Source organism: Xiphophorus hellerii, chromosome 1 (assembly GCF_003331165.1).
Source record: "Xiphophorus hellerii strain 12219 chromosome 1, Xiphophorus_hellerii-4.1, whole genome shotgun sequence".
Classification (NCBI taxonomy): domain Eukaryota; kingdom Metazoa; phylum Chordata; class Actinopteri; order Cyprinodontiformes; family Poeciliidae; genus Xiphophorus; species Xiphophorus hellerii.
In genome coordinates, this window is record NC_045672.1 from 6,127,483 (window position 1) to 6,139,374 (window position 11,892).

Consider the following 11,892-nt stretch of genomic DNA (forward strand, 5'->3'; position numbering starts at 1 on the left):
GAATTGGTTTGCTTGGACCTCAAATTTATGATAAAGGGTTTAAGCTGCTAACAAAAAGACAAAATTTGGTCTAGACAACTAAGATCAACATTGATATTTATAGATGAGAGATTACTGTGAGAAAAGATACAAACCAACATAAGTAAAATTGAGATAATTCAGAAAAATGACAAGGGGAAAAATGCGGACTGATGTCAGACAGGAAAACATCTACTATATTAGAAAAATGGCAAAAGGAACTTAAAGAACATAAAAGTGAAAAAAAAAACGGACAAACAATAACATGGAATATCCAGAACATGTAGGACAATCTATTTGGGGTGTCTTACACACGACATACTACAAAAAGAAGACAGATAGACAAATACCTGGTAAAAATATTGCCTTCAGCAAGTCAGAAAGCCATTACAAGATTATGATATAAAAAGGAAGCGATTGTGGAGCAATGGCTGTGCATTATGGAGGAGATATCTGTGATGAAAAAACTCACATATAAACTGAGATTGCAAATGGGTCAATTTGTTGGAAAATGGAAAATATTTAATGACTATAGAACCAAGGAAGACACCACTGTCACAACCGGACAATATGGACATTAATGTTGAACAATAGTATCAGCATGTAAACGTGTTGATACCTCTCCACTGTATCTGTTCAGAGTAAAGTATAGTGAAAAACAAAAAATAAATAAACTTAGAAATAAACTTGACAAGCTCCCCGATGGAGGGCAAAAAGCTGGTTTTAGCTGTCGAGCTGCTAATGCGCTAAATCTTAAATGAATGTATAAAAGAAAAGAGACGCAGCGCTTTGCTACTAATTGTTAATAATACAACAAGATAACAATGTCAGGAAAAAGTTTGAATTTAAAAAATAAAATAACGAGAGAGAGAAGAAGCAGGTCATTTATGACAGCTTGACTTTGACAACCATAACATGTAGTTGTGCTTGGTGTGTTTTGGTGTTTTCAGGTTAGTTAAAAAACTGAAACGCCAACTCAGATCGTCGGTGAAGCAGATGCTTACACTAGCCAATCAACCGCTGCTATGGCAGATAGTAATCACCTTAATAATTGTAAAATACTTATCAAGCCTCAAAACATAAAACCTTTATGCTCAATTCCAATTTTTTACTGAAATCCATTTTTTTTTCTGCATGGTCGTTCATACTAGTGATTACACCCAACTGCTGTGTGAACTATTAATATCCGCAAAGCGACCCACATGAGCAGAAGAACATTGGAGTCGCATACTGTACCAGTGTATGGAAGTGGGCTGGTCAGAGAGCCTTACGTTTGACATGTTAGTTCTTCCGTATAATGTGGTGACTATGTTAGCTCATTACTGCTCCAGTTGCACCTGAGAGGTGGGGGTGACAGGTATAAAGGGTGGCTTAAACACAGTGTTTAGGTCTCTCTCAGCTTTCTGTCTCCCTCTGGGAGGCTGGCAAACTGGTAATGTTTTTGTTTATAGCTGTTTTTTTTTGTTTGTTTCTGGGTTATTCAATCTTTTCAGTAAGATATAATAACAGATAATTATATCTGTTATTCTGATATCTGATATCGATATAATTATCTCTTCGTTTCACAGTGAACAGTTTTTGGATAAAGACATTTGAGCAAGTTGTGGTTTGTCTGTGGAGTCTCCTATTTTGTTCCAAGCTATGAGCCAAGCTGGTAACAGAAGTAATCATAGATGGAATCGTTTATGTTTTAACGTTTATTCAGCAACGGGAGCCGACATTATTGTCACAAGACCACGACAACACGAAGGAAGGTAATAACAAAAGGACAACTAATAGCAATGGATTTTTGTGCCGCATTTACTGCAATTTCTTCACAGAAGACCATCTGGATCCATAGTCAGACCCAGCAGTGTCTGATTGTTCAGTGACAGACTTGTTTCAAAAGCTAATAAGCATAGTTTTCAGGGATTAAATCTAATTTTCTCTGGACTCATTTATAGATTAACACATTTTCATGTCAGCTCTTGTTATTTTATTTATTTATTCTTTACATGACATCATATTTAAATCACTTACAGCACACTTAGGTGTATATGATAAAGAATACATTCTATTCTATTCTTTACATCCTGATTTTACTGTATTTGGTTTTTTTTGGTGTAAAATTATGACATCAATGTCATAAAAGTTGAAAAAACGCGACTTGACCATTCAGATTGCAAACGCTTTGAAAACAATTGGATACCTATCAGAATTAGTTCAAGTACAAGTGGCACAGATCGTATTTTTGGGGGGTGAAAAACTGGAATATAGGTCCCACATGGGCAAAGAAGTGGCTCTAAAGTGTATTGAACATAGAAGGAGATGAAAGAGGCCTTTTGAAGAAATTCGCCCTCCAAACATAAGACAGCTGGAGGAGTTTGTTCACTAGTAGTGGACCAAAAATACCTGTGGACAAGTACAGAAGTCTTATTAACAGACGCATAAATTATTTGATTGCAGTGATTGTCTCAAAAGGTTGCACAACCAAATACTCAGTTACAGGTATCATTTTTTGTCCAAGCCTCATTTGGAGGCTTCAAGCTTCATTTGTTTGCTTTTTAAAATGATTGTATTCAACCACATTTCAAAAGCAATGTGGATTTTCATTGGTTGAGTTCCATAAATGCTATGTATTACTTTTGCCAGTTTTAAATTATTTCAGGGACCATTGTGGGCTTTTAGGTCACAAAGTATTGCCAACAATTTTGCACACGTGCGTGAAGAAGCTGCTATAAGAGGATAAGAATATTCTTATTAATAAAAGGGGTTTTCTGAAATTGGTGTCTTCTTAAATTTTGCTACAAATATTTTGAAAATAACCCAAGGAGTATGTTGAATTTACTTGACTGTTATTGTCAGCCTCATGTTAAATTTATTTAAGCTTTGATAACGTTATAAAATAAATGTATAGAAATTTACAAGACCACTGATCACACATATGTAGGCTTTTATATATTTATATTCATAGTCATAAATAACTTATGAGGAAAAAGTAGGACTGTTTAAAATTACTAAAGGTAAGTTCACGACTATAGCCTCAGTATTCAGTCATTTATTTGTCAGTTAAATTAACAAATATACTAACAAATGAATGGCTTAACATGATAAAAAAAAAAACATTTTCGTAATACACACTCAAGGTCTTACCTTCGATGTGATGCATAATTGCCAGTGATATGCCCACTGCCATCACAGCCTGGTGTTGGACATCTAAATCACAGGAAATAATAATCATGGATTAGACCTGAGCCAGGTTCTGCTGTAGGTTTCTTCCTGTTGCTACAGTCCACTGTTATGGCATGCTGAGTCAGCGACTCTATGATAGCTGCTAGGTTTTCTTGAATAAAAGGCTACTTTGGCCAATTTAAATTATAAGCTAAACTTTTTGATGCCTAGCATCACTTGAAATGGATGTATAATTTGATTGACTTGATTTTCTTTCCTTTTTTGTAAAGCAAGTTGAGATGTGTCATGGGCTGCCGGTGTTGAAAGATGACATGTTGTGACTATATACTATATAAATGAACCAAAATGAACTGAAATTAAATTACACAAAACAAAATCTTCAAAAGATTTCTTGCAGTCAGCATCTATCATGAGGTTGAGTTACGTGTGTAAACAATCACGTTGCACATGTGACGGCAGACACACTGGTTTGTGTGTAAAAGAGTGTCTCTATTCTGTGAAGACAAAAATCAGATGTTGTAGTAGTGGCTTTGCTGCGATACTGACGACTGTTCAGCCAGTAGATATGTTTACACTGAGCTTCTTCTGTATAAGGCTTGGAAGTCAGTCTCTCTTGTGCGCCACTACTGCCATCTTTTAGCATAAAATGGCATTGCACCAGAAATTACTCCTAAAGGGATAATAGTAATTAGTAACAACTATTATGATAGTTGTAACTAATCATAATAGTTACAACTATTATGATTACTAAGATAAAGTAACAATAGACTTTATCTTAGAAGTATTTATTTTAGATGTAAAAACAGTGCAGGAATAATAATGTAGGTTGTATAGTTTCTATAAATTTTAATACAATATTGTCACATGAAAGTCACCATGTTGTTCACTCTGAAGTGCTTTCTGGAGTAAATGACATCTAAAGGTCCAACTGTGCTAGCTCTGTCCAGCCAAAACTGCGATGGGGATGTAGAAGTCACAAGAGGTAATGAAGATGAGGAGGACCAAACAGAGGAAGAGGACGGCTTTGGCTGAAGAAGCTGGGGTTTTGCTGCAGGTCGGATTGGCGGTTTCATATTCAGTACTGCCAGCCATGTAGCTCTGTTAGCATTTCAAGTAGTAGTAGCTCAGTTATCATTGCTTGTCTTTGATGTTTCTCCCAGCGTGTCCATTCCAGTAACAGCTGTTTATAGTTTGGTCTTGGTCCAGTCAGATCCATGGTTTCATATTCACTACTGCCGGCAGTACAGCTCCGTTAGCACTTTAAAGAGCTTCCAGTTCTGACTTTCTCAACACTGGCAGCACGGCATTTATTTTTAGCTCGTTAAGGTAAAGATCACCTGTCAGAGCCTTTGTCGGTTTTGCTCCTACAGAGTCTTCTGGAGAGAAATGTTGAGGGCACAAATTATGTAGGTCCTTCAGAAGTTGTGTTCTGCTTCGGCTCTCTCCCACTGTGCTCTCCTTTTTTATGTGGGAAATTATTCAGATTCCCCTCACTGTTTTTTTTTATTTTATTACAGCCAATAGTAACACAGTGTGGCATTATCAAAAATTACACCAGTCAAACGCAATATGATAAACAACTACTCAGGTAAAGTTAGCCTTCATGTGTTTACTCTGTAAACCCCAGTACAGGATGGACCAAAATGAGTCATCAACCCAGCAGGTTTAAAAATGGCGACCTCCATCGGTGAAAGTTCGAACACAAGATGTACATTTTTGAAGTAATAATGAGTTTTGGTGGTTTCATAATAACCAAAACCACCAAAACTGTACTGCAAACAGCAATTTCTCAGTTAAAATAAAATTTACAGCATATTTAGGCCAACATGTTCAGCTAATCCTGGATCACTTTAAGCTTTTCAGCCACAAATCTCACTGTAGATCCTGCTACTTGATATTCCACTGCTGAAAATCTTTGATAGATTTAATTAAAAACTGTGTTTTAATATTTCAGCTAATTTTAATTGATCAACAAGTCTTACTCCATCTCTTCAGATTCTTCAGCAAACCAGTGAATTGATTCAGCATTTTGTATTCACACCGCCGTTTGATAAGAAATACAATATTTGCAGTTCTTGATTTAGGTCTGACACTACTTGGTAGCTATTATCAAACACTGAGCTGAAGATCACTTGTCGTGTCACATGCCCTATTTTCACGAGTTTTAAAATGGGAAGATCTTGAACTTACACAATAACTTCTTTTTTGTTGTCTTTGGGCTGAAACTTGACTTTAAAACTGCCAGTAGTGACTTCACCGGGGTATTTCCGGTCCTCTGAGTTTTCTTGGTTCTCTTCCTCGTCATCAGATGATGTATATGAAGGAGCTGTGTATTCCATCTGGTCAGAAGTAAACATAGAGCATAAATGGCTAAGATACTTTTGAAAAAGTTGATCTAATCAGAATTCTGTTTCCAACTTTAAAATTGTTTTAATGCATATACAGTTGCTACAGCCACAAGACACTGATATTTCCTCTTTTCCGTGAGCTTTTGTTTTGTACGGAAATGTCCTGTTAGTGGAAAAATTCATTACCTCTTCATGGTCTTCCTCCTTGTCTTCATTGGGTTTGGTGAAATCTAGTGGACCGTCCCAATCTGACTGAGGATGGTCCTGAGACAACGTGGCATCCACAAGTTGAGAGGAGGAAGGCAAAGAACATGCAGTCTCTGCAGACTGTATGTCCTCTCTCTTGGTCTTTTTCATGCTGAGGTCTAAGGTGCCATTCTCATCCACCTCAATCGCGACCTCCTGCAGTGTTAAAATAAATGGTGAAAGTGAAGTGTGGGATAGATGTTGGGCGTAACTGGAAAAGCCAGTGTTCACATCCGAAGCTGGCTTTGAGCCGCACACCAGACAAATCAGCGTCACTGATGTTCTCCTCGGGTGCAATTGTACAGTAAGTGGCTTTAGCTAAACCGTTCTTGTATTCTTTAGTATCCATCGCAGTAGATCTGCATACCTTGGTGCAAGGCTCCCGGAGTTTAGTGCCGCAGGTTTCCGGTCTCTCCCAGCAGCGGGTGGACAGGTTGAGGATTGCTGTTGCTGCCATATGGGCTGCCTCTGCATCCTGGCTGTAATCATAACCACTAGAGGATGGGATGTTCTTGGCGAAACCTCCTGATGAACCATGGCTTGGGGAGGACGCCTTGGAAAATGGTTTAGCTGTGTGCAAATGGCACAAAAATAAATACTTAGGTTAATAGATTGATTGATATGGCGTCTTCAATTATGTGAGCTCTCATTTACCAATTAATCTATGTTCCACCCTCATCTCTTTAATGTAAATGGACTTAATTTTCTGTGTCTTTCTTTGATTTTATGTTCACTTGCTGGGTAGAATAAAGTTTTTTGAATTGTGAATCAAATTACATCAAGCTCAAATGGGTGTTTATTGTATTGTGTGCAATATAATTTCTCCAACTGATACAGAGTTGCGTGAAAAAACATGATGCTTTATGCAGCAAAGGTCATCAGGCCAGGACTCAAACCTGTGAGGGCCGCGTCAAGGACTAAGGACCCCTTAGTGCTCAGTCCTTCACGCCTGTGCCACCACAGAACCCGTAAACATTCAAGACTTGTTTTGTGGCAAAATCTAGAGCAGGAGTTAGACTTACATTTGAAAACTTTAGTGGATGTGTCGGTAGTGTCGGGCATCTTTGGAACAATCATACGCTTTCCAAACACTTGGACATCAAAGCTTGCATAGTCAAAAGAAACCTTGGAGTATTTCTCCAGCTCCTTGGCAAGGTTAGCTCGAGGTGTGGTAGTCACTGTGTTGGGGCGGTAGCTGCCATACTGAGGGATCTCCAGCTGCTTCACAAAACACATTGGCCTGCAAGAAAAATCAGAGGTTCGACCAAAATGCATCAGCAGACATGGACTTCCATAGAGGTGAAAAGGAAACGAAACGTTGTTTCCTGTCTTGCCTTAGCACTCTGTCAGAGTTTGAGGTCGGCTCACTGGCTGAAGCTTGCAGATGAACCTGCTTGTCCTGGTTCTTGTTCAGCTTAGTTGCTGCTGCTATGGGGCAACCGGACAGGCTGAAAGGGATGGAAGATCCAAACAGGAATTTTTAATTAGCAAAGCAAACATCGAGATTTTTATCTTAGATGATTTGATCAAACATGTGTTAGTTCTATTAGAGAACATTAATTTGTCTTAATTTTCTGCTGCTTATTTTATAAATCTATCTTTAAAATCAGTCCTCATGCTATATTTTGAAATAAATAATGAAGAGAAATTATACTAAAGCATAAAATGACCTGCTGTGTGCATGCCTTTGTCGACGTGTGGGTGTGTGTGTGTGTGTGTGCTTTAACAACCTGCGGTGTGTGTTGCGGTTACTGTTCACATGACCTTGGCCGGTGCAGCCGGGAGTAGGACACTTCAAGACATTTTCGTGCATGGCCAAAACTACAGACAGCAGAAGTACACTAACGTCAGTATATTTAGAACAGGATGTGTACTATGAACACACACAGTGACTGTGAGCTAAAGATAGCCGTGGCTACAACTTCATTAGTCAGTCTTCAGTAGTTGTGTTAGTTGAACTGATTATGTTACAAGTGCTGGTGAAGACTTCTAGACAGAAAGATGACAGAAACATTTTTCTTCTCATCTAAAACGCCTTCGCCACCTTTAGCTCACTGCAGTCGTTCCCAAAGTTGTGATCAGATACATTGAGGGTTGTGAAATGTCAAGTTGGTACTTTTACAATGTCACTGAATTCGATACATTTTTGAAGTGATAATATATATATATTTTTAAAAATAGTATGAAAGAGCTGTTTGGTTGATCCGTCTGCGTTTTCATTCGCTCCTTTTATTGTTCTATGAGTGAAATTGTTTAACTTCCACCGATACCAGCTGTAGGGTGAAAGGTTTGGGAGCCACTGGGTGATGTACTCACTCTCTGGAGGTATTCTGTCTTTGTGGGGACATCCAGAAAGACTGCGGTGGTGAGGATACAACCCAGTGATGTGGCCTGTTCCGTCACAACCTGGAGTTGGACACTTTACTTCCTTCTTTTCTGAAAAGATGCAAAGAAGCTTAATTAAATGTCATCAAAACACAAGAGCCTTATGAAAACAAAAGTATATTTTGCTTGTATTTTAACTGATTATGGGAAAATGATGTTTTTCTTAAGTCCAACATGGGAGAGACCAAACAATCCATATATATTGCATTTTTCTGATAAGATTCTGTGTCGCACAGTTTGACACAAACCTAATTTCAACATTAAACATTAGAATCAAAACGTCAAATCTTTGCCACATTAATTGCAATAACCAGACGGCAGGGCTTACAGTTAGACGTGTTGCTCTATGTCAGGGGTGTTGAACTCAATTTAGTTTTGGGCCAAATCAAGATCATGAATGTTATTAAAGGACCGGTTGTGCCAGAATCTCTTGCTAAAACCCATTAATGAATTGTTGAAAAATGAACAAAATTCTTAAAATTAAATAATATTCCGTGAAAGAGGTGTACGGAGCCTCGTGTCTGAAGCCCTTTGAAAGGCTGTTTACTTCGTTTTAAACTGCGCGATTGTGAGCGTGAGTGGGAATAAAAATACCAAATAGGTATTTCATTCCATATAACACAGTAGGAGTGTAACCGGTAAATCTTTTATGGATGCAAAAGCAAGAACCCCCCACTTAATGACTTTGTGTTTCTGTGTTTGATATGATGTAAAGCACTTTGAAATGCCGTGCTGCTGAAATGTGCTATACAAATAAAATTTGATTGATTGATCTTTTCAGTCCCTCCAGGATTTTGCAGCTGTCTTTGGGATTTTTTGCAATAAAAATTAACATGTTTTGTGGTTCTAATTTTGAAATACTTGCACTTTTGTATGATGGGAAATAGGACATTTTATTACTCGCTGTATTGCTGTGGATTATACATAAAGTAAGGCTGAGGCAGGTGTTTAGTAGAAGAGACACATCCACCTGCAGGTGGGAATAAACAGTGCCTTGGATCCAACATTTTTCACCACTTTTGCCAAAAATCTACAATAAACTCACAATTATGCTTCAGTGCAAAAAAATAAATAAAAAGGCAGGGCTTTGTTGATTTCACGAGAATTTACACAATAATTCGCAGAAAAGTGGCGAGACTGATTGATGTAATTTAACAGTAAACAGATAAAAACTGCTTTGATTTGACTGAAAAAAAAAACTGTTTAAGCACACCGTTATCTTTTTTGACGGTTCTAGGGCCACATATGGCGGGCCAGATTTGGCCCTCGGGGCCTTGAGTTTGACACCCGTGATCTATGTCATTGGCAGACAGTGTACCTTTGCTACAGTGGGTGGAGCGGCGGACTCCAGCAGAACCGTCAGAGTTCTTCATGGAGGCGTTGCTCGGTTGGTAATCGACAGAGCTGCTGCTCTCCTGACCTCCCTGGATCTCCTCTGCCTTCAGAGCAATGGCCTGCTCCAGCAGCCCCAGATTCCCTCGCGTCATGTCCCAGTTTTCAGAGTCGTCCGTGACGCCCGATCCCTCGGAGACACGATCCAATTCCTCTCCCCTGTCCTCGTCCTCCTCCTCCTCCTCATCTTCCTCCTCCAGTTCCTCATCGTCTTCCTCTTCCTCCTCTTCCTCCTCTTCCTCCTCGTCCTCCTCATGTTCCTCCTCTTCGGCGTGAACTTCGATGATGACTGTGCTCGGAGAGGCTTTGCTTGAGTTTCCTTCTTCTTCCTCATCATCTTCTTCATCTTCTTCTTCCTCGTCTTCTTCTTCTTCTTGCTCTACTTCACCGGCTTTGCTGCTTCGCTTCTCCTCTGCCGCTTCTTCCTCGGCCCTGAGGGTGTCGCACTGCTCTTCCCTGAGTGACACAGTCGCTTCAGATTCCTGAATGAAAACTGTCTCAACTTGTCTCACTGCTCCATCGTCTTCGTCCTCTTCCTCCTCCTCCTCCTCCTCTTCCTCCTCTGCGTCCTCCTCGTCCTCCTCCTCTTCTTCAGTCTCATTATTTTCTATCGGTTTTGACTCTTTGGCCTGATTTTTGTAATCTCCACTTGAGTACTGATGATCAGAATTTTCCTGCCTGATCATCTGTCTTCTTATCTCCGTCTCTTCTGCAACATTCCTCTGACTTTCCAGTTCCTCCTCCTCCAGGTTTGCCTTTTTTTCTCTATCTTCTTCCTCATCTTTTGTCTCTTCATGGCAAGGGACAGTTGTTTCTTCTGCTGGGAGCTGTGGTGGGAGGCACGCGGATGCTGACTGAGCCTCCTCTTCCTCTGTGATTATCACACATGTTACCTCCTCGCTAAAGTTTTCTGTCTCTACTTTGTTCTCAGTCTCTGAGGTGATACTTCTGCTCTTGTCATCAGGTGAAGGGCAAGGTTGTTCTGGGCTGTCTGTGGTCGCCGAGGTGCGTTCAACTGTGGAACCCAAGTACACAAAAACGTCAGAGCTGCTATGTTGTTCATTTGTAACCATGTCTGCATCCGTACGTAAGAAGATCGGCGACGGATTTGTGCGGTTGGTCTAAGCAGCAATGAAAATTGTTCACATTTGCATTCACATTCACATTTTTGAGCTGAAAGAAATCGGAGAAATGTGTGAAAGATTGAGTTACGCGCCTTTTCCCGTCTCGCTCTTTGTTTCTTTTTTCTTTTTGTCTTTGATGCCATCTTTTTCCTCTCCGTCTTCCTCATTCTGCTCCTCCTCTTCTGCCATGTCACTGTCCTCATCGGCCTGTTTGGTAGGCTGGGTCCTCTTCCTGGGCGACAGCGGGTTCTCTTCGATCTCAGCCTCCTGAAGCTTCCTTTTCTTTACAATTGGGCACCCTAGCGCGCTGATGGACAAAACAAAAGAACTGTTACGTTGTATCACACTCGGGCAGCGAACTACATGGTGCGTTAATTTGACTGGAAATGAATGTTTAGTCAAATAAATTATGTGGTTAAGATCGAAATGATGCAAGCACACTGATAACGGAGCAGTATCATAACCGTGGAGAAAGTTGCTTTCACAACAAATCTGATAAAAGTTCTCTATTATTGTCTCCATATTTTAGAGGTGTAATTCACCCAGTGGGCTCTGTAGGAGTTCATGGGACAAAGGAAACAAACGGATGAAGGCCTGACGGAGGTGCTTTCTGCATACGATGAAAAAATGAAATGTCCAAATCTCTCTTGTAAATTCGATCTGTTTACTTGTGTGAATAAAGTTGAAATAACAAAATGATGCTGTTTAGGAAAGCTTCAGAGATGCTGGAAGGATGACCTTGTCTGCCTCATGAAATAGGCCGGTTCACAACAGCAGGAAACCTGTGGGCTATTCATCAGTAAGACAATGTCGCCCTAAAAGGAGCTGAGGAAAAACAAAATGGTTTCCTCTCGAGTACAGGAAACGTTTTACGTCAACAAATATTCCAGCTCCCAAAATTTGTAACATGGATGTCTCGTCCCTCTGTTCGCCCTACAAAAACAGAAAGTCCATCATCTGCAGAAGTAAATCGTCAGGCAGATTTTCAATACTCTGACACATTTATATTGTTGATGACAAGTCCTGCTCTCAAATGATTGCTCATCATTTCTGCTGGATCCCACCTTCTGTGTCTCGAATATCTTCCACTGACGTGACCTTTGCCATCACATCCAGGGGTGGGACAGCTGCTGCTGGCAAAAACCAAGAAAAACCTACATTTCAAACACATCACACTGCTTGATTTGAGAGCCGTTCAGGACAAGAAT

At 39.9% G+C, this 11,892-nt stretch overlaps 2 protein-coding genes across 18 annotated transcripts in view; one reads left to right on the forward strand and one right to left on the reverse strand.

The window, feature by feature from the left end:
* LOC116721371 (tumor necrosis factor receptor superfamily member 14-like) overlaps positions 1–11,892 on the forward strand; it is a 1,133,408-nt gene that overhangs the window by 252,605 nt on the left and 868,911 nt on the right. The gene's annotated exons all lie outside the window — the stretch shown is intronic.
* myt1a (myelin transcription factor 1a) overlaps positions 1–11,892 on the reverse strand; it is a 29,995-nt gene that overhangs the window by 11,161 nt on the left and 6,942 nt on the right. For 10 of the 17 annotated variants that reach the window (XM_032564375.1, XM_032564364.1, XM_032564486.1 and 7 more), the window contains 11 exons: positions 11,749–11,817; positions 10,777–10,991; positions 9,487–10,575; positions 8,100–8,219; positions 7,514–7,604; positions 7,118–7,231; positions 6,806–7,023; positions 6,151–6,353; positions 5,724–5,939; positions 5,380–5,528; positions 3,151–3,213 (listed from right to left, as the gene is read on the reverse strand). In XM_032564375.1, the coding sequence (XP_032420266.1) occupies positions 3,151–3,213; positions 5,380–5,528; positions 5,724–5,939; positions 6,151–6,353; positions 6,806–7,023; positions 7,118–7,231; positions 7,514–7,604; positions 8,100–8,219; positions 9,487–10,575; positions 10,777–10,991; positions 11,749–11,817 (2,547 nt within the window). The remainder of the gene's footprint in view (positions 1–3,150; positions 3,214–5,379; positions 5,529–5,723; positions 5,940–6,150; positions 6,354–6,805; positions 7,024–7,117; positions 7,232–7,513; positions 7,605–8,099; positions 8,220–9,486; positions 10,576–10,776; positions 10,992–11,748; positions 11,818–11,892) is intronic. The other 7 variants (XM_032564385.1, XM_032564356.1, XM_032564478.1 and 4 more) reach the window with 1 other exon arrangement.